Below are 27866 nucleotides of genomic sequence, written 5' to 3'. Positions count from 1 at the left end.
GATCATAGGAACCGTGATTCACATTTAACAATAAACGATACCCATAACATGTACGACCAAACTTTGCAGCCATAGCTGGCAGCATGAGTCACTCCATAACAGCAGGAGTATCAAAAATTGTCAATGCACCTTTAAAGATCAGCACACTATTATCAAAACTCAAGATCATACTTTGCAGCGGACATCCGGAGCGATGCATTTGATTTCAGGCCACTGCATAGCAGTGGCAGCTAGGGGTGTACAACTCCTCTAGAGCAGCTTTGAGTGAAGATCTCACAGGTAGTGATCCAATTTGCAGTTTATTGGCGATAGCATTCGAGACCCTGGGGGCATCAACAGCAAAGGTCTGTCCCGTGACCTCCTCCTGCACCTAGCCTGGCACAGCAGTCAACCCATGGCACCTGCTGGGCCTGTCCCGTGACCTACTGCACCTAACCTGGCACAGTAGTCAACCCACGGCACCTGGGTCTGTCCCGTGACCTCCTCCTGAACCTAGCCTGGCACAGCAGTCAACCCATGGCACCTGCTGGGTCTGTTTTGTGACCTCCTCCTGCACCTAGCCTGGCACAGCAGTCAAGCCATTGCACCTGCTGGGTCTGTCCCGTGAGCTCCTCCTGAACCTAGCCTGGCACAGCAGCCAACCCATGGCACCTGCTGGGTCTGTCCCGTGACCTCCTCCTGCACCTAGTCTGGCACAGCAGCCAACCCATGGCACCTGCTGGGTCTGTCCCGTAACCCCCTCCTGCACCTAGCCTGGCACAGCAGCCAACCCAGGGCACCTGCTGGGTCTGTTCCGTGACCTCCTCCTGCACCTAGCCTGGCACAGCAGCCAACCCATGGCACCTGCTGGGTTTGTCCCGTGACCTACTGCACCTAGCCTGGCACCGTAGTCAAGCCATGGCACCTGCTGGGTCTGTTCCGTGACCTCCTCCTGTACAACAAATGATGGGCGACGTTTCGGGCAATGACCCTTCTGCGTAACTAAAAAAACACAGGGGCCTGAGCCGGGAGTCGGAATCGAAGCCTGAGGAATCGGCCACGTCGATTAGCGGAGGAGGAATCGACTCCGAGCGGAGGTGAAGGCGGCGAAAGTTTTGGAGTCGCGCAGAGCGGAGACGGCATCGGGAGAGCGGCAGCAGCGGCAGGTGAAGAGACACACACAGACAGATACACATAGAGATACATAGAGATATATACATAGAGATATATAGAGATATATACATAGATATACATAGAGATACAGATACATAGAGAGATAGGTACATATAGATATATAGATATATATACATAGAGATATATACATAGAGATAGATATATACACAGATATGTACATAGAGAGATATACATAGAGATATACGTAGATATGTACATAGAGAGATATACACGTAGATATATATATACATAGGGATATATACATACAGAGATATACACACGGAGACATACGCACAGGTGCGTATCTCTCCTAGACACACATAGAGATGTGTGTGTATAGAGTGAAATATGCACAAAGAGAGACACAGTATTGTGTATATATACAGATATGTGCACAGAGATATACCGGCATACAAACACCCCCCCCACACACACACGACGACGAAAGTTTTTGTTTTAATTCTCAAGAGCTGGAATTTTGCCAAGAGAACCCTCAAGACCGAATGTCCCGTGACGGGGTTCAGGTCGTCTTGTCACGCTCCACTTGGATCTCTAATCTCTAATGAAAGACCTCCATCGGTGTGATGTCTCAAAACATCTGTGGGGTACTTCCCGGACAAGGTAGAAGGCTGAAATGTTGGTGCCCAGGTAGCTTCTAGGACACAAACTACGGCGAGATTTTTAGTGGCCCATGGAAATGTTTGTTCCTGGTGTCATTCAGACACCACTCGAAATCAAAGATTGCGGGGTTTTGTCGTTTGGTAGAGCGTTAAACAGCGAATAGAATTAAAGCGAGACCCATTGTTCTATCTTCTATTGTTTAAATGTGAGAATCATTGTTCTATCTTCTATTGTTTAAAGCGAGAATCATTGTTATATCCTCTATTGTTTAAAGTGAGAATCATTGTTCTATATTATATTGTTTAAAATGAGAATCATTGTTATATCTTATATTGTTTAAAGCGAGACCCATTATTATATCTTATATTGTTTAAAACGAGACCCATTGTTCAATCTTCTATTGTTTAAAGCGAGAATCATTGTACTATCTTCCATTTTTGTCATGTTCAAATCTGAATGATTTTAAAACGGTAAAATATATCAGAGCTTCCCCTCTTAAAGCATTAAGTTCATTAATTTTAGTTCTTTCCAAAAACAAAAAGAACGGAATATTTAAATCGAGCGTTTTCCCATGGGAACATCTATAAACGTAAGAAGTTGAATCAAGTCAACAATCTTTTTTTTTTGGCAGAAGAACACCAAATGTTTGGAGTAGTTTCTCGTGTCTGATGGTAGATACAATTTGTAAACAACTCATATCGAGTTCATTAGTATATTTATTGACAACTTTTGCCTGGCGAAGACCGCCATTATGAACTGGTAATTAACAAGAGCGTAGAGAAGTGGTTCTTCTTCTACATAACCTGGGGGTGCATCATACACCGCCTGGGGCTGCGTGATGCCCTTTCTGGGGGGCTTGCGAGACGTGGCCAGATCTTTTTTCGAAGGTAAATCATCGAAGACGCAAATGAAGGCACGGGCAACACAAGCTACAACTTACTTTGAGAAATGAGAATGAGCTTTACCCCTTTCTGGCAATAAAACAGGAGTTGTGTTAAGATGTTCAAACCCCAAATAGAGACATCAATTTACTGCATTAACCGCACACGTGCTGTGGTAACATCTGATGGCATTGTCTTTGAAACTGATTGGCCTACACCAAAGACGGGCTGTGATATTGGTAGAAATGTCCCGTGATTCAACTTAATTTTAGATTTTAAGCTTTCGTGACCGCAAGGATTTGTACTCTTTGGTTTTTTCGGTAAAGTCACGTGGGTAAATCAATCAATAAAATAAATGAAAACAACTAAATTAAATCACGACGTTTCGGAGGCAACACAAGCTTCCTTCATCAGGTGCTGTGCCTTTTTTACACCTGATGAAGGACGCTTGTGTTGCCTCCGAAACGTCGTGATTTAATTTTAGTTGTTTTCATTTATTTTATTAATTGATTTACCTACGTGACTTTACCGAAAAAACCAAAGAGTACAACTTAATTAGTTTCATCAAGCCTGTGTGCTTATTAACATCGTTTCTTTTGTTACGACGGAGAACCAAGGGAGTGCAAGGCTGCAGAAAAGGTTTAAGAACCACTGGGTTAGAGTCTCTCTCTATGGGGGACCTCTTTTTACAGTAATCAAAATTATGAAAACTAACAATAGGTTTCACTTCTTCCTGGAAATTAAACATACGTTGTGTTAAGATGTTCAAACACCAAGAAATCAAGTACTGCATTAACCACACGGTACTTGTGGCAAAACATGCAAGAAAACATGCTCTGATAATCCACAAGACAGGTTTTTTGGGTTAGATTACGTAAATATATAAATGTGTCGTTAAACTTGCCACCACCCGACACAGCCAACTAGTAAGGGTTGTCACGTCAACATAACGTGCCAATTCGTCACTAGTACAGCACGCCGGTGTGTTGGAGAGCCAAGCCACAACATTAACCATCTGAGTACGACGTTTAGCCAGTAATTACAACTAGCTTCATCAGGCGACAGACAGATTTGTGAAAAAATCCTCCTGTTTCGTTCCTTAAATAGAGGGGTAGATGCAATGACATCACTTGTGTGCTTTTCTTGCGCGAAGTGGGGGGGGGATTAATTAATGCATATAAATGCATTGCCGTTTGGGTTATGTGTATGGTGATCAATGTACATTCTGCATGTGCATTATACATGCCCATTGATCTTCTACTTCCTGTCTATTGTGTATACTAAAATCATGATAAAATTATGGAGGAAATTGGTCGCGAAAGCCTACGTGTCAAAATTCTCCGACAATCGACTTGCGTTGTCTTTGAAACTGATTGGCCTACACCAGATACGGCAGCCACCTGCATGGCCTCGTCTCACCACCAATGTCAGACCAGCGAACAACGGCAAAAGATGAACAGCACAAAGACAATGCCACACGCATCAGAGCATTTATAGCTCGGGGTGAGCAGCTGTCTGTCTGTTTGGCGTTTGAACATCTTAACACCCGTTGTATTGACAGAAAGGGTAAAACCTATTCTTATTTTTCACGATCAGAGTTCTTTTAAAATGTTGTATTACCTCTACAATGCGTCACGCTCCGTCGCTTATCTGCGCTCTCCGTTTGGCATTAAGTCCCCACCACCACATTCGGCAGCCCCCCCCCACCGCCAAAGATTCTTCGTCGCTGAGGATCACGCGGCAATCTGGGCCCCTGGAGTCTTTACAGCTCGGCCTCGGGGCCCGACGTTTAGTCCGTCGCCGCTCCTGACCCCCTCGCTCCTCCCTCTCCTGACCCCCCCGAAGGAACCACCGTCACCGCCATCGTCGTCGTCATCTCTCTCCTCCCTCTCACCGGGAGACCATGGACGAGGATTACGATGGGTCCGCTCGCCTCTGCCGCATCGTCAAGGCCAAGGCCGGCTACGGCTTTCACCTGCACTCCGACAAGGTCAGGCTGAGCCAGTTCATCCACAAGGTGGAGCCGGGCTCGGCCGCCGAGCTGGCCGGCGTGCGCGCGGGCGACCGCATCCTGGAGGTGAACGGAGTCAACGTGGAGGCCAAGAGCCACCAGGAGGTGGTGAGCATCATCAAGGAGAAGCCAGGCGAGACCACGCTGCTCGTCATCGACCCGGAGGCGGACGAGGCCCTGGCCAGGCGACGGGCCACCACAGCGGCCGGGAGCCTCCCCGGCGTCGACGCCGTGCCGGCTCGCGGAGGCTCCGAGAAGGAAGGCGGCGACGAGGCGGGCCTCCTCGGTCAGAAGAAGCAGCGCGACGACGAGGACAAGGACGACGACGACCACCACCACGATCATCAGCAGCAGCAGCATCAGCAGCAGCAGGATCGTGACAGCAGTGGCGACAGCGATGGAGAGGAGGTAACAGCGCGAGTGGATTTATTTTTTACGGAGCGCGCAGCAGCGCAGCCCTCGCGGCCTTGCCCAGACCACCAGCTCGGGCAGGGCCGGAATGCGTGGCCCATTTCGGTCGTCGGAAACCGACGTCTCAAACAGAGTCAAACGGAGGGAATTTTTTTCCCCGACGGGCGGTGGCGACAGCTTTTAGCCCTCGCTGGGGACTCGTCGTCAGCACGGTGCCTTTACAACAATAACAACAACGATCACCATTGGAACTTCATTTGCCAGTAGCAAAATATGATAATTGGTTTTTTACCCTTTTATCTGGCAACAAAACTGACACCTTTTTTTTTACAAGGAGTCATGTTTGCATTGACCACAATACCTGCAGTCGGAATGCAAACAAAAAACATAACTCTGATAATGTGTGCACTGTCCTTGAAATTGATAATGATTTAATTCTACAGAGCGTCGTTCACGCCATTGCCATCCCACAAAACTGCAACAGCAAATTCGCCGGTCCCTTATGCGGACGTTACAAAAGAACAAAGCGCCCCGGAAAACCCAAAATATGAATCTATAAATAGGGAGAGATAGAAAAAAATGCAACGCACGTGACAAGCAAAATAATCGTCACGGAGAAAATAAATTGAAATAAATAAATCTGTTCGGTCTCCGTACCCCCCCAGACCACAATCCCAACACTTCACCACCGGGTTTAGGAGAACCTCCACAGGAGGGAGGGTGGTGACGGAGTGGCCTAAAAGTTACGGGCCACTTGGACCCATCACGTGAATGCCACTTGCCAGCGTATGCCTGGACAATAAAAAGAGGCCTTCAAGTCAGATTTGAATGAGCTGATTGAATTCGATTTGTGCGGATGTGCTGCGGTGCAGACGCTTGTCAACGTTCGCGACTGCGAGGAATGAACGACTCCGCCGTGGTCGGGGGGGGGGGTGGAACCGCCCATGTGGTGGCCACACGGTGGCCACACGGTCAATTCTTTTGGAGCTGGTGTTGAGATCGATTTTTGTGCATGCAATGCCACACACGCTGCGTGCGTGTGATTTTAATCTACTTGTTTCCCAGTTGCGCCGACGATGCTTTCATTGTTAATGGGTTTAAGGTGAGAAATCGGCTCTGGCTTTTGACAGCGTTGTATTACTGTCTCCGACACGGCCATTATGTACTACGAGAGATAGAGAGAGAGACACACCCAGACCCACGACTTGTACCCAGGCTCGTAGCAGATCTGGATGACCGTCTCAAGGCAACAACCCTCCATGAAAACGAGAGCCTTGTAACTGTCACCATTTTCCTGGTCAATTGAAGGACATCCGGCAGTGGATTGACCATGGCTGACGACGGTGACGATGTTGCCGGTGACGATGTTGCCGGTGACGATGTTGCCGGTGCCGATGTTGCTGGTGACGATGTTGCTGGTGACGATATTGCTGGTGACGATGTTGCCGGTGCCGATATTGCCGGTGACGATATTGCTGGTGACGATATTGCCGGTGACGATGTTGCTGGTGACGATGTTGCCGGTGACGATGTTGCTGGTGACGATGTTGTCGGTGCCGATGTTGCTGGTGCCGATGTTGCTGGTGACGATGTTGACGGTGCCGATGTTGCTGGTGACGATGTTGCCGGTGACGATATTGCCGGTGACGATATTGCTGGTGACGATATTGCCGGTGACGATGTTGCTGGTGACGATGTTGCCGGTGACGATGTTGCTGGTGACGATGTTGTCGGTGCCGATGTTGCTGGTGCCGATGTTGCTGGTGACGATGTTGCTGGTGCCGATGTTGCTGGTGACGATGTTGCTGGTGACGATGTTGCCGGTGACGATATTGCTGGTGACGATGTTGTTGGTGCCGATGTTGCTGGTGCCGATGTTGCTGGTGACGATGTTGTCGGTGCCGATGTTGCTGGTGCCGATGTTGCTGGTGACGATGTTGTCGGTGCCGATGTTGCTGGTGACGATGTTGTCGGTGCCGATGTTGCTGGTGCCGATGTTGCTGGTGACGATGTTGCTGGTGACGATGTTGCTGGTGACGATGTTGTCGGTGCCGATGTTGCTGGTGACGATGTTGTCGGTGCCGATGTTGCTGGTGCCGATGTTGCTGGTGACGATGTTGCTGGTGACGATGTTGCCGGTGACGATGTTGCCGGTGACGATGTTGCTGATGACGATGTTGTCGGTGCCGATGTTGCTGGTGACGATGTTGCTGGTGACGATGTTGCTGGTGACGATGTTGCCGGTGACGATGTTGCCGGTAACGATGTTGCTGGTGACGATGTTGCCGGTGACGATGTTGCCGTCGACGATGTTGCCGGTGACGATGTTGCCGGTGACGATGTTGCCGGTGACGATGTTGCCGGTGACAATGTTGCCGGTGACGATGTTGCCGGTGACGATGTTGCCGGCGACGATGTTGCCGGTGACGATGTTGCCGGCGACGATGTTGCCGGTGACGATGTTGCCGGTGACGATGTTGCCGGTGACGATGTTGCCGGTGACGATGTTGCCGGTGACGATGTTGCCGGTGACGATGTTGCCGGTGACGATGTTGCCGGTGACGATGTTGCCGGTGACGATGTTGCCGGCGACGATGTTGCTGGTGACGATGTTGCCGGTGACGATGTTGTTGGTGACGATGTTGCTGGTGACGATGTTGCCGGTGACGATGTTGCTGGTGCCGATGTTGCCGGTGACGATGTTGCCGGTGACGATGTTGCCGGTGACGATGTTGCCGGTGACGATGTTGTCGGTGCCGATGTTGCCGGTGACGATGTTGCTGGTGACGATGTTGTCGGTGCCGATGTTGCTGGTGCCGATGTTGCTGGTGACGATGTTGCTGGTGACGATGTTGCCGGCGACGATGTTGCTGGTGACGATGTTGCCGGTGACGATGTTGTCGGTGACGATGTTGTCGGTGCCGATGTTGCCGGTGACGATGTTGTCGGTGACGATGTTGTCGGTGCCGATGTTGCCGGTGACGATATTGCCGGTGACGATGTTGCCGGTGACGATGTTGTCGGTGACGATGTTGACGGTGCCGATGTTGCCGGTGACGATGTTGCCGGTGACGATGTTGCCGGTGACGATGTTGCCGGTGACGATGTTGCCGGTGACGATGTTGCCGGCGACGATGTTGACGGCGACGATGTTGCCGGCGACGATGTTGACGGCGACGATGTTGACGGCGACGATGTTGCCGGCGACGATGTTGCCGGCGACGATGTTGCCGGCGACGATGTTGCCGGCGACGATGTTGCCGGCGACGATGTTGCCGGCGACGATGTTGCCGGCGACGATGTTGCCGGCGACGATGTTGCCGGCGACGATGTTGCCGGCGACGATGTTGCCGGCGACGATGTTGCCGGCGACGATGTTGCCGGTGACGATGTTGAGCGACTTTGGAGACCCAAACGGCTTATTGTGCTTAGCTTGCTGTCTTTCCCCCCACTCGCACCTCCGATTAGCACGGTTAGCTGCGTACGGTGCAAAAGAAGTTCAACAAACATACTCTTATACACTCCACTGTACACTACATACTACACTACTAAACAATACATTACACTACTATACACTACACTACTATACACTACACTACTATACACTACATTACTATACATTACATTACTATACACTACACTATACTTTACACTACTATACACTACACCAGGGGTCGGCAACCTGCGGCTCCGGAGCCGCATGCGGCTCTTTTGAACCTTGACCGCGGCTCCGGGGCGGATGCTAGCGAGGGGAGGAGGCGCACTGTGACACCTGCTCTGGCGTTGCCGCTGCTGACAGGTCGCCGCTCCGCTCCACACTGCCCGCCCGGTGACAGGCAATAACGTTGCTGTTGCTTTGTCACATGTTTGGAAGAAGTAAAAACCTTCCTGGGCAGCAAAGAGCTCACCTTTGCTGAGCTGGAACAGCCAGAGTGGCTGGAAAAATTACATTTTATGGTAGACATGACAGCACATCTAAACACGCTAAATACAACCCTTCAGGGGAAAGGAGGCACAGCCCTGCACATGCTGGAGGAGGTTTTGGCATTCGAGCGCAAGTTGACAGTGTTTGTCAAAGATTTACAGAGAGGTACACTGTCTCACTTTCCCTCTTTGAGAGAGTTCAAACAAAGTCATGATACGATAAATTTGGAATATTTCAAGTCTGCAATCACCACAATGCAAAGTTCGTTTGGGAAACGATTCTGTGAGTTCAGAGAGGAAAAAACGACATTATCCTTCCCTGTCACTCCCCTGGCGATCGATCCATCCCTATTGAATATGACTGCATTTGCAGGTGTAAGTCAACCTGATCTTGAGATGGAACTGGCCAATATAGCCGACAAAGATATATGGGTGTCCAAGTTCAAATGCTTGACCGCTACTCTTGAGGATGTTGCCCGTCAGAAGGCCATTCTGGCTCAGAATCATAAATGGAGTGATATTGAAAACCTTCCCAAACAGGACAAACTTGTATTCGAAACATGGAATGCCATCCCCAACACTTATATAAACATGAAAAAGTATGCATTTGGAGTCCTGTCGATCTTCGGCTCCACATATGTATGTGAGCAGGTCTTCTCCAACATGAACTATATTAAAAACAAACATCGATCACGCCTCACAGATGACAGCTTGCAAGCCTGTGTGAAAATGAAGGTGACGTCTTACAGCCCTGATGTGCAGACACTGTGCACTGAGGTTCAGGAGCAAAAATCCCATTAACCAGGTAATTTAGCTATTAATTTGCAAAAATATATTTTACATTGTTAAGTGAAAAAGTCCTTTTTTTATTCAGATTGACAGCTGACTGCACGATCCTGTATATAGCAATAAGGTAAGAAACAATATATGCAGTGTTATATTTGTTTTAATAGTTGCAATGGTTTCGCGGCTCCCAGTTTATTTTTTCCTTCGGAAACGGGTCCAAGTGGCTCTTTATGTCTTAAAGGTTGCAGACCCCTGCACTACACTATACACTACTATACACTACACTACTATACACCACTATACACTACACTACTATACACAACACTACTATACACTACACTACTATACACTACACTACTTTACACTACACCACTTTACACTACACCACTATACACTACACCACTATACACTACACCACTATACACTACACCACTATACACTACACCACTATAGACTACACTACTATACACTACACCACTATACACGATACTACTATACACTAAACTACAATACTAAGCTCTGTGCAAAACTAGCTACTACTGGCCAAGACTAATTAGAGAATCTATTGAAATTGAAAGAAATAAAAATAACTTTAACCGTTCGGATAGCTACCGCCTCAGTGCTGCGTGGAAGCGAATCATCAAACAATACATTGTTTAAATGCATGCCTACAAAGGGCACCAACCTTCTATAGGGTTTACCGTTGGCACGGCTATTTAATACACACAATAGACAGGAAGGACAAGATCAAAGGCCTCGCATGATGCACACCATAATGTACGTTGACTCAGTAATCCCCTCCCCTCCCACATGGGAGGGGGGGGATTACCACATCTACGCCTCGATATAAGGAACGAAACAGGTGGACTTCTCCCCAAATCTGGCTGTCGCCTGATGAAGCTAGTTGTAATTACTGGCGAAACGTCGTACTCAGATTGTAAATGTTGTGGCATGGCTCTCCAACACACCGGTTAGTGCTGTACTAGTATACTACACTACACTATACACTACTATACACTAGTGCTGTACTAGTGACGAATTGGCCACGTTCTGTTTACGTGACAACCATTACTAGTTGGCCGTGTCGGGTGGTGGTAGCGGGTTTTAACGACACATTTATATATTTACGTGATCTAACCCAAATAAAATCTTATGGACGATACACTATACACTACACCACTATACACTACACGACTATACACTACACCACTATACAACATTGAGAACTAATTTCCCTAGAAGTGCTTGTTGTTAGTTGCGCGTAGTTTGTTCTCTCGCGGTTGGCCGCGTGCGGTGCCCAAGAAGAAGTTCAGAGTCTGCACATTGAAGCGGGACTCGTTGCAGTGCGTGAGGAATTTACGACGGCGCGCTGCTGGGCGTGTTGCCGTTGTCTTGCGTGGGCGTTGGACCCGCCACCCCTGGACCTTTGCTCCGTCGATTATGACCCCTTGGCAAAGTAGAACACGCTCGGCAAAGACAAAGGTCCCCCAACCCCCCCGTTGTTGCCGTTAACAGACTATCGGGGCAAGTGCGAGCACCGCCTACGGAGCGCTGCCGGCACAGTGGCGCGCGAGCCGGGGTGGGTGGCCAGCACCACGCCCGGCCGCCTTTGTCTCCCCTAGTGGTGATGCTTTTACGCACCGTACCCAGGTACTCATTGGAGGCTGAGTCGACCTCGGGGAGGCCCAGGATCGGTTCAGATGATAGTCACTGGTGGTGTTGGTGGCCGTGAGTGGGAGTCGAACCAGGGTCGTCGGGTTCGTAGCGCGGCGTAGCACTGACCTGCTACACTACCGCTCCCCACTCACAGACACACACACGAGACAAAGATTGCCTGTATGGCGTTACCAGACAGTTGGGACAAGTGCTGTTAGTGAGCAGCAGCGACTGCTGGTACGGCGCGCAACTACACCCTCAGCTACACCCTCAACTACACCCTCAACTACACCATCAACTACACCATCAACTACCCCCTCAACTACCCCCTCAACTACACCATGAACTACACCCTCAGCTACACCCTCAACTACACCATCAACTACACCCTCAACTACACCCTCAACTACACCATCAACTACCCCCTCAACTACCCCCTCAACTACACCATGAACTACACCCTCAGCTACACCCTCAACTACACCATCAACTACCCCCTCAACTACACCCTCAACTACACCATCAACTACCCCCTCAACTACACCATCAACTACACCATCAACTACACCCTCAACTACACCATGAACTACACCCTCAGCTACACCATCAACTACACCATCAACTACACCCTCAACTACACCCTCAACTACACCATCAACTACCCCCTCAACTACCCCCTCAACTACACCATGAACTACACCCTCAGCTACACCCTCAACTACACCATCAACTACCCCCTCAACTACACCATCACCACCACGCTCAACGCTCTCACCACCAACCACCATTACCGACCTCGCCAACATCGCCACCACCAACACCTACAGCCGCCATTCGCCACTAAGTGACGGTGACGTCACCTCGGCGCCTGTGCCAGGCCAGGTGCACTTCGAGGCTACCGCGTGAAGTGTCGAAGTGCTCGCTGCTGACAGGGGGAGGTCACGGGTCAGACCCAGGCGGTGCCAGGGGTCGACTGACCGAGATGCACCTCCAGCCGTGCCCCCTACTGGGCCAACCTGCCTGCGTTTTATACGCCCGGCGCTCCGCTCGTTGTTGTGAGCGTCGCTCCTCTGCTCTCCGTTGTTGTTGTTGTTGGAGGGCGATTGCCTCCAACTGCCCAGTAGCAGCGTCCTTTACGAGCCTCCTCCACACAAGGCATTACCATTACCACTACCCTCTGACCATCATTCAAAACAAAGATCCCCCGTATAGCCTTAGCAAACTAATGCGGCAAGTGCTGTTGGCGAGCAGCGCCTACGTATGCATGTCGAACTTCTTTTGCACCGTACGTAGCCAACCGTGCTAATCGGAGGTGTCAGAGGGCCGTACCGGCATGACACACGAGGGGGTGGGTGGCCTGCACCACGTCCCCAGCTGGCCACGTCTGACCAGCGGCGATGTCTACACACCGCTCGAACCACTACACTACCGTGCCGGCCTTCATAGGCGCTAACTCGCTAACAGCACTTGCACCAACAGTTAAAGGCTATACGGGGGATTTTTGTCTTTGTGCACTTTGAATGGGTGCATGCACAAACAGGCAGTGCAAGTTGCTGGATCTGGCTAACCAAAGGATGCTTTGTTCCTGTATGTAAATTTAATTAACTTCTTTGTTGTGTAGGAACGCAAAGTCCCTACGTTGGTTCTGATTAATTATTATTGTTGTTGTTGCTGCGTGAGCTGTTAATCCTCTTAAACACATCAGCACACAAGCCAGCGGACAGATTATCAACTTGGCAGAGATGAACACAATCAAAGGGCTCACAATGGCCATATCGGAGACATTTCAACCAGATCCACTGAAATCCTAGGTTAAATCCCAAGGTCTGGGCCTCTCTCGGGAGGTTTACAATGGCCGTGTCAGGGACACCGAGCCAGAACCACTGAGAACCTGGGTTCAGTCCCAAGGTTTGGGTCTCGGAAGGTTCACAATGGCCTTGTCAGAGACACTGAGTCAGAACCAGTAAGAACCTGGGTTCAATCCCAAGGTTTGAGTCTCTTTCACGAGGTTTACAATGGCCGTGTCAGAGACACTGAGCCAGAACCACTGAGACCCTGGGTTCAATCCGCTGGTCTGGGTCTTTCTCGGGAGGTTCATGATGGCTGTGTCAGAGACACTGAGCCTAAACCACTGAGAACATGGGTTCAATCCCAAGGTCTGGGTCTCTCTCGGGCAGTTCACAATGGCCGTGTTGGTAATGCTGAACCAGCAATTATTACACCATTCGTTCAAGGTTCAGGCTCTTGGGTTTGAGTCCCCCCCCCCCCTCATTCTCAGGGAGTTCATAAACGGCTGTGCCAGAGACCCTGAGCCAGTAACACGAAAATCCTGGCGTTGAGCCCCATTGAGTCTGGGTGTCTCCCCACTGTCTCCGATTGGGCTGTGGGACTCCTTTTCCACACATGTCCAGTTGTGAGCACAGGGTAAGAACGTTACATCAACAAACAGTTACAGAAACACGGCGGGAGTGCAAAGTACAAGAAAGGTAATCAAATCACCCAAACACAACACGAAACCATCCCCACCCTACCAGACAAAACCCACTGAGGCATTAAATTGTTTTAAGATGCAACCTGGCCACAAATGACAGCTCAACAAAGTGGCCCATCATTTTGACATTTATAGCAGAAAAATAATCTAAATAATCTCAATGCATGATTCTAAATGTGGAGGGAAAACCGGAGGGAGGACCCAGAGAAAAACAAATCCACGCGACCACAGGGAGGGAGACACGCAAACTCCAAATGTACAGCAGGCACTGTCAGGGTTGGGATCGAACCCACGACCTCCTGTATACCAGGTGAGATAGTTAACATCTCCTAGCCACCGTGACGATGATGATGACAGAGAGACACGCAGACTCCAAATGTACAGCAGGCGTAAGGGTTGGGATCGAACCCACGACCTCCTGTATACCAGGCGAGGTAGATAACATCTCACAATTGGCTCCTGAGCCAGAACCACTGAGATGCCGGGTTCAGGGTTCAGGCTCTTGGAGCTGCTGTATTTACCCCTGAAAGTGGTGGTCCTGGTGGGTGGCGGGGGGGGGGGTCAAAATGGCCGTGTCAGGCACGGAGTTAGCCGAGTGGTGGGAGGGGAAGAGGGGGAGTCACTTTTATCAAAGCCTCTCAGCCGAAATTCTCGAGCTAAAATTTCAGGAATGTCCCCGTGAGCTCGCTCGCTCACTCCCTCGTGCGCGTGGGTGGGAGGCGGCGCGCTGCTGCGGAACGGAGCGATTTTTGATTCCCGCTCGCGGGCCACGAACACCGGTCACGATTCTCCGAACCGGTCCTGGGCCTCCCCCTAGGTCGACTCGGCCTCAAACGAGCACCTGCTGATGGCGTGGAGTTAACGTCGCCACTTGGGGGAGACAAAGGCGGCCGCGCTTGGTGCTGGCCACCGAACTCACTCGTGTGCCACAGTGCACGGCCTTCGTAGGCGCTGCTCGCGAACAGTACTTGCCCCGACAGTCTGTTAAGGCTACACGGGGGATCTTTGTCTTTGTGCGCGTGTGCATCAGTGTGGGTGGGGACCGGTGGCGCAGAAGTCAGCGCTACGTTGCGCTACGATGCGCTACAAACCCGGCGACCCGAGTTCGATTCCCGCTCACGGCCAACACCGGCGACGATTATCTGAACCGGTCCTGGGCTTCCCCTAGGTCGGCTCAGCCTCAAATGAGTACCTGGTGCGGTGTGTAAAGATTAGCAGTGGGGGGGGGTTTGGTGCTGACCACCCACCCCCTCGTGTGCCGTGCCGGCCTTCATAGGTGCTGGGCGAACAGCACTTGCCACAACAGCCTGTTAAGGCCACACGGGGGATCTTTGTCCTTGTCTTTGTGTGCAGAGCGGTCGTGTAGCCGTCATTGCACTGGGCTACGAAACCGGTGATCCGAGTTCGATTGCCGGCCATAACCAACATCGGTGACGAATATCTGACCTGGTCCTGGGCCTCCCCTAGGTAGACTCGGCCTCAAATAAGTAAACTGATGCAGTGTGTACACATCAGCATTGGGGAGAAAGGCAGTGGGGGGGTGGCTGCCTACTGGTCAACCGCGTTATGCTGCTGGCGACCTGGTAGCGGCTGCTCACTCTCTGAACCTGGAGCATGCAGCAGCCTCGTCTCGTTAACACCCCGCGTCCTTCTCGGCCGCGTGTCTCTCCCCCGTGCGTCTTTCTGCGTAACGTGTGATCTCCCACGTGTCTCTCTCCCCCGTGTCTCTCGTCCGCGTGTCTCTCTCCCCCCCATGTATCTCTCCCTGCATGATCCTCTGCGTAACGCTTGATCTCCCCGTGTCTCTCTCCCCCCATGTCTCTCACCCCCCGCCCGTGGCTCTCTCCCCGCGTGTCCCTCTGCGTAACGCTTGTGTCTCCCCGTGTCTCTCTCCCCCCGTGTCTCCCCCCCCCCCCCCCGTGTCTCGCTCCCCCATGTCTCCCCCCCCCCGTGTCTCTCTCCCCGCGTGTCCCTCTGCGTAACGCTTGATCTTCCCGTGTCTCTCTTCCCCCGTGTCTCCCCCCCCCCCGTGTCTCTATCCCCGCGTGTCCCTCTCCCCGCGTGTCCCTCTGCCTAACGCTTGTGTCTCCCCGTGTCTCGCCGTGTCTCCCCAAGGGCGCCGTGAGGCCGCGTCTGTGCCTGGTGCCGCGCGGCCCCAAGGGCTACGGCTTCCACCTGCACGCCGAGAAGGGCCGCGTGGGGCAGTTCGTGCGCTCCGTCGACGCAGACTCGCCCGCACACGCGGCCGGCATCCTCGCACACGACCGCATCGTGCAGGTGGGGGCACCCCCCCCCCCCGTAACCCCCACCCCCCCCCCCACTACCCCACTCCACCCCCCCTAACCCCCACTCACTCCCCCCACTCCCACTCCCCCACTCCCTCCCCTCCACTCCCTCCCCTCCACTCCACTCCCTCCACTCCCTCCCCTCCACTCCCTCGCCCCCACTCCCTCCTCCCCCTGCCCCCCACTCACTCCCCCCACTCCCCCCTCATTGCCCCCACTCCCCCCTAGCGACGTCACCCGCACCAGGGGGCCCAGTGTGAGTCTATGGGGTTAGTGTGAGTCTATGGGGTCAATGAGTCTATGGGGTCAGTGTGAGTCTATGGGGTCAGTGTGAGTCTATGGGGTCAGTGTGAGTCTATGGGGTCAGTGTGAGTCTATGGGGTCAGTGTGAGTCTATGAGGTCAGTGTGAGTCTATGGGGTCAGTGTGAGTCTATGAGGTCAGTGTGAGTCTATGGGGTGAGTGTGAGTCTATGAGGTCAGTGTGAGTCTATGGGGTCAGTGTGAGTCTATGGGATCAGAGTGAGTCTATGGGGTCAGTGTGAGTCTATGGGGTCAGTGTGAGTCTATGGGGTCAGTGTGAGTCTATGGGGTCAGTGTGAGTCTATGGGGTCAGTGTGAGTCTATGGGGTCAGTGTGAGTCTATGAGGTCAGTGTGAGTCTATGGGGTCAGTGTGAGTCTATGAGGTCAGTGTGAGTCTATGGGGTGAGTGTGAGTCTATGAGGTCAGTGTGAGTCTATGGGGTCAGTGTGAGTCTATGGGATCAGAGTGAGTCTATGGGGTCAGTGTGAGTCTATGGGGTCAGTGTGAGTCTATGGGGTCAGTGTGAGTCTATGGGGTCAGTGTGAGTCTATGGGGTCAATGAGTCTATAGTATTAGTGTGAGTCTATGGGGTCAGTGTGAGTCTATGGGGTCAGTGTGAGTCTATGGGGTCAGTGTGTGTCTATGGGGTCAGTGTGAGTCTATGGGGTCAGTGTGAGTCTATGGGATCAGTGTGAGTCTATGGGGTCATTGTGAGTCTATGGGGTCAGTGTGAATCTATGGGGTCAGTGTGAGTCTATGGGGTCAGTGTGAGTCTATGGGGTCAGTGTGAGTCTATGGGACCATGTGAACCTCTGGATCTTAAAAAGCTAAACTTGACTTTTGACTGACCCTTACCGCCCGGTGCTCGCTCACCTGCATTGGCCTCCGGCCGCTGAATATATTCGTGACGAGGTCGCGCTCGTTACACGCAAAGTGCTGCTCACCACAAACGAATGACAACACATTTGCCGATCTCGTCATGGAGCGTAAACCGCCACGCAAACTCCGCTCACCCCTCGCCTAGCGACGTCCTTCGTGGGCCTCCTTCACAGAGGCCGATCTCGACAAGTTCACTCGGCTCAGCATCCTGCTGTGTTCTCTGGCCCGTGCCGTGGCCGTTTAGCCCCCTCTCTCTCTATCCGCCCAAGCAGCAGCTGCTTGTGCATGCGTTGGCCGGGCACGCGGGCTACGTAACCCAGCCAACGCAGCCTCGCCTGCCGGAGGAGCTCGCCGATGAGACTGTCCAGGTCTTTCGAGGGTCTGCGAGCTCGTCACACAATCCAGTCTGCTTAAACCCGGGATGGATCGTGGACAGGCCAGCCTGAATGTTTCTAGCCGGCGCAGATGTTCCCTTAGAAGGGGTTCACGTATCGCAAGTGTGGTGTTGTAAATAAAGGCAGACAATTTATTGTCTTCTGTCCGGGCCACTTGATTACAGTTTGTTTACATAACACTTGCCTAGCTAAGCCGAGGAGACGCCGCCCGTCGCTCGTTCGCTCCCTCACCCTATCCTATTCCTTACTCTCCTTCCTTATCCTATTTTCTACTCTCCTTGTTCACTCCTCCCAGCTGCCGTGTCTCGCTGTCTCAGCGGGTCGATACCATGGTCGCCCCGGGGGTCAAGCGTGCCGACGTACGGACTACGCTTGCCCCTAGCGACCCTATCCTAGCCTACCCAGGTCCACACAGGACCACTCTCGCCCAAGAATACTCTGACTAGCTTGGCGGGTCCGGCTTCAGCTTCTCTCGTCTTCTGTCTTCATCATACTGACCCTCGGGCTCGTTTTGCTCGTCTTATATATCCTTTGCGACCCCTTCCAGAACATTCTCCAGAAGATCCCTCTATGATTGGCAGATACCGGTCGTTTGAATTCCGGTCCACCTCCCCCCTTGTTTACCCCAATTACCCCAACGGTCATCCTGGCCCTGGCTGCTCTTGACATCCCCACGATGATGCTCACCAATCGCCTCTTCTGGCTACCCAGCGCGGACATACAGCCGCTCTCGAATATGCGCGCGTTGAACCACGACACCAGCACAGGGAGGAGAGGGCGGGAGATGTGGCCGAAAAGACCCTGACGTTCAGACAGGGCGATAAGTCACGCAGCTGTCACGCAGCAGTGTTACACAGGTGACGGAGAGGTAATGCCGTTCAACTGATCCGAAGCGACTAAACTAAACTCGGCTATTTTTATTTTGCCAGTTGAGGCCCACTGCCGAACATTCTAAACGCACGGTGTTGTTGGCAAATGTGGAGGAAAAAAAACGGAGGGCCCGGAGAAAAAATCCATGCTACTGCTGGGAGAGAGAGAGACACGCAAACTCCAAATATAAAGCAGGCGTCAGGTTCGGGATCGAACCCACGACCTCCTGTATACCAGGCGAGGCAGTTAACATCTCCTAGCCACTGTGGCGCCCCTAACACCTCCGCTGCCAAACCGCAAGCTGGTCCCCTGAGCACACTGCCCAGGTATAGGATCTCCACTCCACAACCACTCCACTCTCTCTACAAACCACTCCAATGCCCAGAGAGCTGAATGGGTGGAGCGTTTGATGCCACAACATACCCGGGCAGGTGCTTTGTGACTTCGGGGCCCAGTGGTGTCACGCGGTTGACTGACTGACATCACTGCCCGTTGCACCAGCTCTGCTCCCCATTGTGCCAACAAAGACAAATATCCCCCGTGTAGCCTTAACAGACTGTTTGGGCAAGTGTTGTTCGCGAGTAGCACCGATGAAGGCTGGCATGGCACACAAAGGGGTGGGTGGCCAGCACCACGCCCACACACACACAAATAAAACTACCCACAGTTCTAGCTTTAAAGCCGAGTGGCGGTTGCTGTTAGCGAGCTTCTATGAATGGTGGCACGTGACGTGTGCACACACACATACAAAGACAAAGATCCCCCATATCGCCTGAACAGACTGTTGGGGCAAGTGCTGTTAGCGAGCACCTATGAAGGCCAGCATGGCACACGAGGGGGTGGGTGGCCATCACCACGCCCGACCACCTTTGTCTCCCCAGTGGCGATGTTTACTACACACCGCACCAGGTACTCATTTGAGGCTGAGTCGACCTAGGGGAGGCCCATAACCGGTTCGAGTAATCGTCACTGGTATTGGCCATGAGCAGTAATCGAACCCGGGTCGCCTGATTCGTAGCGCAGCACGCTAACCACTACACTACACACGCACTCACACATACACACACACACACGCGCGCACACACACACGCACATACACACGCACACACGCGTCAATATTTCAATGTAAATGTGAGGCAACGGGGAGGCCGATTCATTCAGCAGGGCTTACGGAATCTTCTGAGTACAAAGTCAACCTCCGTGTACTCGGATACAACCAATGGTATATATATCGAGCTTACGTAACTTTAAATGCTGTCTCGCCCCTCACATTTCTGCACTTGCGACATTTCAGTGAGGTTAACAAAGGGTCAAAATACAATAACCCGGTCTCCTGGAGCCGAGTCTCAAGACTCTGAGACCCGGTCTCCTGGAGCCGAGTCTCAAGAACCTGAGACCCGGTCTCCTGGAGCCGAGTCTCAGGACCCTGAGACCCGGTCTCCTGGAGCCGAGTCTCAAGAACCTGAGACCCGGTCTCCTGGAGCCGAGTCTCAAGTTCCTGAGACCCGGTCTCCTGGAGCCGAGATCCATTCAAGTGATTTTGATCCACAAGGTTGAGGGCAGAACTTGCCCGCCCACTTGGCAATACTGAGAGTAACCGACCGCTCGTCGTGACAGTCGACCCAATATTTGTAATTCTCAGAGCTGGAATTTAGCCAAATAATTAAGCGCAGGGTCAAGGTTCAAGCCATCGGTTTTTTTTCACTGCGGTTTTCGTGCTGACGGAGCTGCTCCTCAGCTCCGCGGGGCCTTGCCCGCCGAAATGGCTGAGGCCTGAGTCTGGAGCCTGCGGTGGGACAATGGGTCGGTAGTGATGCGATGTTGGTGCCTTGGCCGTGCCCCGAGGCCTTGAAGCCCCTTCGCTCTTTCTCTCGCGAGGCCTCATCCCTCTGTGTCGCCATCATCGTCGGTGTTATTGTTGTCGACATCATCGTCATCTTCTTCATCATCATCATCATTTTGGTCGTCGTCATCATCATCATCATTGATGCTATTCTTGTCAACATCATCGTCGTCGTCATCATCATTGTCATCATCGTCATCATAATTTATGTTCTTGTTGTTGACGTCATCGTCATCATCATCATTGTCGTTGTCTTCATCATCATCGTCATCGCCGCTGTTGTAGCGCCGTTAATCGGCGGAGTAAACGGGTGCCCCTGGCTAAGCGCGCGCCGCCCGTGCAGGTGAACGGGCAGAGCATCGCGGGCAAGAAGCACTCGCAGGTGGTGGCCCTGGTGAAGGCCAGGAAGGACGACGTCACGCTGCTGCTGGTCGACCGCGTTGCCGACGACTTCTTCGCCAAGTGCGGAGTCGAGCCGACGCCCAGCCACGTAAAAGGTCAGCGCGGTGTGACGCGCGGTGTGACGCGTGGCGTGACACTGTGTGACGCGCCGTGTCACGCGTGGTGGTGATGTGACGCTTGGTGTGACGCGTGGTGGTGGTGTCATGCGTGTTGTGACGTGCTGTGTCACGCGCTGTGTGACACGCGGTGGTGGTGTGATGCGTTGTGTTTCTCATGGTGGTGTGACGCTTGGTGTGACATGTTGTGTGACACGTGGTGGTGGTGTGACACGTGGTGGTGGTGTGACGTGTTGTGTGACGCATGGTGGTGGCGTTACTTGCATTGCAGTGCGATGTAATGCAATGCGATGTTGCAGGACACAGCAATGCTATGTCATACTAAACATTGTGTCTACAATGTGTTACATTGTAGACACAATGTGTTACATTGTGTCTACAATGTAACACATTGCAATGTAATAAGATGCACTGCAATACAATACAATGGACTACTGCGCATGTCAATGCAGTGCATTGTAGTGTGCGGTAGTGCATTGTAGTGCATTACGTCATGCTCTGTAAATACAATTATCGCATTGCACTGCACTGCAATAAGCTGGGTTCAACAGCAAGCTTGCGTCCATGTGCTTAAACATGCCGAGCCACGTGTGTGCGCGTGTGCATGCGGTGCGTGTGTGCATGTGGTTCGTGTGTGTTCATGTGCATGTGGTGCGTGTGGTGCGTGTGTGCGTGTAGTGCGTGTGTGCGTGTGTGCGTGTGCATATGTGTGCATGTGTGCGTGCTTGTGTGCGCGTGTGTGCATGGTTGTGTGCGTGGGTGTGTGCATGCGAGTGCGCGCGTGCATGCGTGCGCGTCCGTGCGTGTGCGTGCGTGGGTGTGTGTGTGGGTGCGTGCGTGTGGTGTGTGTGTGGGTTGTGCGTGTGTATATGCATGTGTGTGCGCGTGTGTGCGTGTGCGTATGCGTGTGCGAGCATGTGCGTGTTTGTGTGCGTGTGCTTGCATGCGTGTGTGCGTGCATGTGTGGGCGCATGTGTGTCTGTGCTTGCGTTTGTGTGCGAGTGTGTGTGCTTGTGTGTATGCGCGTGTGCGTGCGTGTATGTGTGCGTGTGGTGCGTGTGTGTGTCCGTGCACGTGTGCATCCGTGCGTGTGTGCGCGTGTGTATGTATGTGTGCGTGCCTCGACGCATGGGTTCGACCCCATAACTATGGGCGCTGTTGCCAAGGCTGCTGCCCGCAGCACCACCCTCACCCCCCCACCCCCCGCTGTGCACGAGTGGCCATCGTGAGCCCTCGTGCGGGCGACCGCGTGAGACCGGAGGAGTTTGCTCGGTGGAGCCGACTCGCTGGAGCCGTGTTTGCCAGGCCGTTGGAGGGCTCCTCGTTGTTTGTAGCGAGCGGCGGCAGCGCCGGGCGACCGCGATGGCCGTCGCGGCAAACCGTAGCCAACCGGTCGGCGCAGGCACGCGAACGTGTCAGTTTAACACGTCGTAGGCTTTCGCTACCAATATCATCCATAATAGAGGTTGTTTTGGGTTAGGTCGCGTAAATATATAATTGTGCCGCTAAACCCGCCACCGACTCCAACACAGCCAATTGGCGGGGGTTCGTAAAATGAACGAAACTCCACGCCAACTCGCTCACCGCTTGGGCGCAGCCCGGTCGCGCGTTGGAGAGTTAAAATAACACGCGACACGTGCACTCCGGGTTTACTCCACCGTGTTAAACTCCGCGGGGATCTTTTTGTGTTCGCTCTGCGGTGTACTCACGGGCCTCCCACCCGCGCCGTTAAAGTACTGCACCTTTGGCGGTTTTTTCCCATTTGCAGGTCGCCTGCCCAAACCTCTGTCCAACGGAACATCTGACACCGAGGTAGGTCGTCTAACGTTCCCTTTCCTGTGCGCGTCCGCGTATCTTGCACGTCGCTGTGAACGGCGGTGTAGCGGTTAGCGCGCCGCGCTACGAACCCGGACACCCGAGTTCAATTCCAGTCCTGGGCCTCTCCTAGGTCGACTCAGCCTCAAATGAGTGCCTGGTGCGGCGGTCGGGCGTGGTGCTGGCGGTGTTGGTCGTGGTGGTCGTTGCGGTCGTCCGTCCAAGCGCTATCCAAGCTCAAACCCTGCTTGGCTCCCGACGATGTCATTCCGCCCGTTTCCCGCGATTTGCTCATCTGGCCGTGAAGTTTTCTCGCGATGAAAATGAAATCCCGTTGGGAATTCCTGAGAGCGTCGAGCCCAACGCAGCCCACGGCTCCTGAGGCCATCCCTGGCGGAGGTCGCCAGGCTGACAACCAATCGACTCGCGACACTTCGAGAACCTCCTTTACTCATCATCGCCACAATCATCATCAATCTGGATTTGAAGTTCTCGTGACTGCAGGGATCCATAATCTTGGGTTCTTTCGGTAAAGTCACGTGGGTATAAAATAAAATAAATTAAATCACGACGTTTTGGGCGCAACACAAGCGTCCGTCATCAGATGGGACAGCCACAGCAAGAAACAATTGCTGGAGTGGGCCTTACTTGCTTGACAATTGTTTCTTGCTGTGGTTGTCCCACCTGATGACGGGCGCTTGTGTTGCGCCCGGAACGTCGTTATTATTTTTTTTTTATTTACTAACCACGTGACTTTACCGAAAGAACCAAAGAGTACAATCATCATCGTCGTCGTTATTTATTTTCTATGTCTTTGTCAACGGGGAAATCCGCGACAGCTGACATTCCCAGATCCGGTCCACGCAGCTGCAGCAGCAGCAGCAGGGGGCAGCACTTTCCCCACTCGCTCCGCACGAGAAAAGCGGCGTGCGTCTCTGTGGCGTGACGACCGGATTCTCGTTTTTTTATTCTCACAGATGGAATTTGGCCAAAAATAAAAGTGCAGACCCGCGCGCCTTCTTCTTGAGTTTTCGCACAGCTATTGGGGATGGAACCGGAGATCCCGGAGGAAACCCGCCCAGCGCAATGAGAGCGAGCGAGAGAGAATGCGCAAACGCCACTCGTTGACACAGAGATCCCCTTCTGCGTAGACGTCGACAGGCTGCTGGGGCAAGTGCTGTTAGCGAGCAGCAGCAGCGGCGCCTAATGAAGGCCGGGCACTGTGGCACACGAGGGGCGTTGGGTGGCCAACACCACGCCCGGGCCGCCTTTGTCTCCCCATTACTGGTCCTTACACACCATGCCCGGGTACTCCCTTTAAGGCCGAGTCGGCCGACCTTGAGAAGGCCCCAGGCCGGATCGGACTCCCGTCGTTTGCTCGCTCGCTCCCGGTCCGCGGAGGGAGAACGTACAAATTCCCGGCAGAAAAGCAGCGCCCCGGTCGTGAGTATAACCCAGCCACGTGTTGCTTTGAGGTTAAAGCTAAAAAATAATATATATTTTTTTATTTCACCAGGTAATGACCCCTACACTGAGCTACGCAGCTCTTTGTTTCAGAAGCGACCTGGCTATCACAAGTAATAGCTCAACCGAAGTGGGCCGATCATCATTGTGTGGACATTTATAGCAGCCGAATACTCACAACGATTCTAAACGTGGAGGGAAATACCGGAGGACCCGGAGAAAAATCCACGCGACCGCGGGGAGAGATACAGACACACAAACTCCGAAAATACAGCAGGCGTCAGGGTCGGAATCGAACCCAGAACCCTCCTGCATGCCAGGCGAGATCGTTAACATCTCCTAGCCACTGTGCCGCGGCGCTGTCACCCTGGTGCTCGGTGATGGATGCCTCTGTTTGGTTTCTGTGCACGCAGGTGGACGGCAAGAGGGAGAGAGAGGAGCACGAGGAGAAGGAGAAGAGGGAGAGAAAGGAGAGTGAGGAGAAGGAGAGAGAGGAGAGAGAGGAGAGGGAGAAGGAGGAGAGGGAGAGGGAGCAGAGGAAAAAAGAGGAGAGGGAGGAGAGGGAGAGGGAGGAGAGGAAGATGGTGAAGAGGGAGGAGAGCGGTGACGATGAAAGTGACCGTGAAGAGGAGCGGGAGGAGAGGGAGAGAAAGGAGAGGCAGGAGAGGGAGGAGAGGGAGGAGAGGGAGGAGAGGGAGGAGAGGAAGGAGAGGCAGGAGAGGAAGGAGAGGCAGGAGAGGAAGGAGAGGCAGGAGAGAGAGGAGAGGGAGGAGAGGGAGGCGCAGGAGAGGAGGGGGCGGCAGGCCGAGCCCCCCACAGTGCAGAACTCTGAGCTCTGCCCCCCATTCCCGGGGCCGAGCGGCAGCCCGGGGGGATCCCCGGAGGGGTCCCTGGGGGGATCCCTGGGGGGATCCCTGGGGGGGTCCCTGGGGGGGTCCCCGGCGCTCGCTCTGACCCTGGAGGCTGCACGGGAACGTGCCCAGGCCAAGAGGAGGAACAAGCGCGCTCCGCCCATGGACTGGAGCAAGAAGAAGGAGCTCTTCAGCAAGTTCTAGGTGGGGGTGGCGGGGGGTGGGGGGCAAGGGGTGGGGGGGGGGGACCGCTGTGGGGAATTAGCCGACAGGAAGTCGTGGGGGACGTACTTCCTGTGGCTAGGGGAAGGGTTGCCACCTGTCCTGGTTTTTGCCAGGGATCGTTTTCTCAATGTTATTATTTCTCCCTCCCCTTCCCCACTGGCACACGGCAAGCCGAGCCGGCATGGGGAGCTCCAGGGCTGTTTTTTTCCGTACCAAAGGGGGGGGGGGGATGGGGGTGGCGGCATAATCTGGCTCGGGGCCGAGCGGGGCCAGGGTGCCCTTCGGCTGACGGGCGCGCATCTCCGGACGGGCGGAGAGGCGCGCCGGACTCGGCGACGCCACCAAGCCGGCGACCGCCCCCCACGGCCTCAACTTCTACAGCGGAAACGCAGAGCCAATAGCAGCGCTCGACTCGCGAGTAGCACCTCGGGGCCGGCGCTGGCCCACGGCACGGCCCCCGGCCCCCGGCACGGCCCCCGGTCACGGCCCTCGGTGTGTTTGAGGAGGCGGGCGGCCATGGCCAGGAAATCTTGTCACTCATCCCTTAACCGGAAAAATGAAGTCCCGGTATTTGTGAGTTGCGAAGTAAAATAACGGTGTTGTTGTTGCTGTCGTTGTGTAGTTTGTTGTCCTTTCCACCACGCACCTCCGATTAGCACGGTTGGCTACGTACGGTGCGAAAGAAGTTCAACGTACTTTATTCAGGGCGATCTATTTAACGGTTGCAGTTGTCCGCTCTTCTGGTCTTGAGAGGTTGCCTTCTCCTGTTCGTGATGTGTCCCGTAGGTAGCCCACACCTATCTACAACTGGACCCCGTTCATCCGCTCTGTTTAAAACACACGTGATAATTCACTGTCCCCACAGCATTGCCGCAGTAAAACTCACGGAAAAATTGTTTCGCCCTCGAGGTGGTTTGCGAATCGAGTGGAGTGAAGCTGTAGAAATCTTGGTGGTAGTAACAAGCACGACCTTTGATATATCATCCGCACACCCCAGGATTTTGCGCACGCCCAAGCGACCGTGAGCATCGGCGTGACTGGGCTACGGCGACCCGTCCCACTACTTGGAGTTCGCGCCGAATATTAATGTTAACGATCAATCGCGAGATTGAAAACAAAACGAATGTCGGGCCTCCGAACCTATCGCAACACCCCTGCCAATTCCACGCAGCTCTTACCTTCTCCACGCTTCCGTGCAACGACCCCAGGAACACATTTGAACCCCGGCATGAAGGTCGCCCCGGTCAATACTGCGGTCGCGCTGGATTAAGCTTTAAATGATAACACTGCTACTTGCCATCCTAAACTAAACTGTTTATTATTTTTATTTGTACCAAGTGTAAGGCCCCCACTGAGCCGTGTAGCTCTTTTTCAGAAGCGACCACCTGGCTATCACAAATGATATAATCATCGTAATCATCGCGTGAAAATTCATAGCAGTAGCCAAATAACTCTGAACCCCGGACGTTGATTCTAAATGTGAAGGGGAAAACCGGAGGACCCGCAGAAAAATCCACGCGACTACTCCAAATATACAGCAGCAGGCGTCGGTCAGGATCGAATCCACGACCTCCTGTATACCAGGCGAGGTGGTTAACATCTCCTAGCCACCGTGATGATGATGAGAGAGAGACACGTAAACTACAAATATAAAGCAGGCATCAGGGTCGGGATCGAACCCACAACTTCCTGGATACCAGGCGAGGTAGTTAACATCTCCTAGCCACCGTGATGATGATGAGCGAGAGAGAGACACGTAAACTACAAATATAAAGCAGGCATCAGGGTCGGGATCCAACCCACAACTTCCTGTATATCAGGCGAGGTAGGTAATAGAGATGTATTAAAGACAAGCCCACAACAGTGCGATTGTGGCCATGCAACCCAAACTATCGACCAACATCATAAACCCAACGTGGTCTGCACTCTTTCAACAGGCGAGTAGCGACAGCGGAACGGCACGGGACTCCTCTCTCTCTCTGAAGCCCTCTCCTGGTGGCTAGCAGCAGCAGCGGTGGCAAACCTCCACAGTGGCATCTGTATCTCCTGAACAGCTGAGAATAGGATGTAGGGTGTAATAGGATGTCGAGTGTAATAGGGTGTAAGGATGTAATATGATGTAAGGGTGTAATAGGATGTAAGGATGGTAATGGAATGTAAGGATCTAATCGTATGTAGGATGTAATAGGTTGTAGGGTGTAATAGGGTGTAATGATGTAATAGGATGTAGGGCTGTAATATGATGTAGGGATGTAATATGATGTAAGGGTGTAATATGATGTAAGGATGTAATAGGATAAGGGTGTAATAGGATGTAAGGGTGTAATAGGATGTAGGGATGTAATAGGATGTAGGGATGTAATATTATGTAAGGATGTAATAGGATGTAGGTATGTAATATGATGTAAGGGTGTAATATGATGTAAGGGTATAATAGGATAAGGGTGTAATAGGATGTAAGGATGTAATAGGATGTAGGTATGTAA

At 52.8% G+C, this 27866-nt stretch overlaps 1 protein-coding gene across 1 annotated transcript; it reads left to right on the top strand.

Annotated features, from left to right (window-relative positions):
* Positions 1–1034: 1034 nt before the first annotated feature.
* On the top strand, positions 1035–27406 carry LOC144736006 (Na(+)/H(+) exchange regulatory cofactor NHE-RF2-like). Its single transcript, XM_078618637.1, has 7 exons — positions 1035–1145; positions 4500–5073; positions 16049–16210; positions 20851–21004; positions 22794–22837; positions 24718–25359; positions 27318–27406. The coding sequence occupies exons 2-6, from the start codon at positions 4558–4560 to the stop codon at positions 25357–25359; spliced, it is 1518 nt and encodes a 505-aa protein (XP_078474763.1). The 5' UTR covers positions 1035–1145; positions 4500–4557; the 3' UTR covers positions 27318–27406.
* The last annotated feature ends 460 nt before the right edge of the window (positions 27407–27866 follow it).

Source organism: Lampetra planeri, chromosome 58 (genome assembly GCF_965212315.1).
Source record: "Lampetra planeri chromosome 58, kcLamPlan1.2.h2, whole genome shotgun sequence".
NCBI classification, from domain to species: Eukaryota; Metazoa; Chordata; class Hyperoartia; order Petromyzontiformes; family Petromyzontidae; genus Lampetra; species Lampetra planeri.
This window is presented reverse-complemented; position numbering and strand designations above follow the sequence as displayed.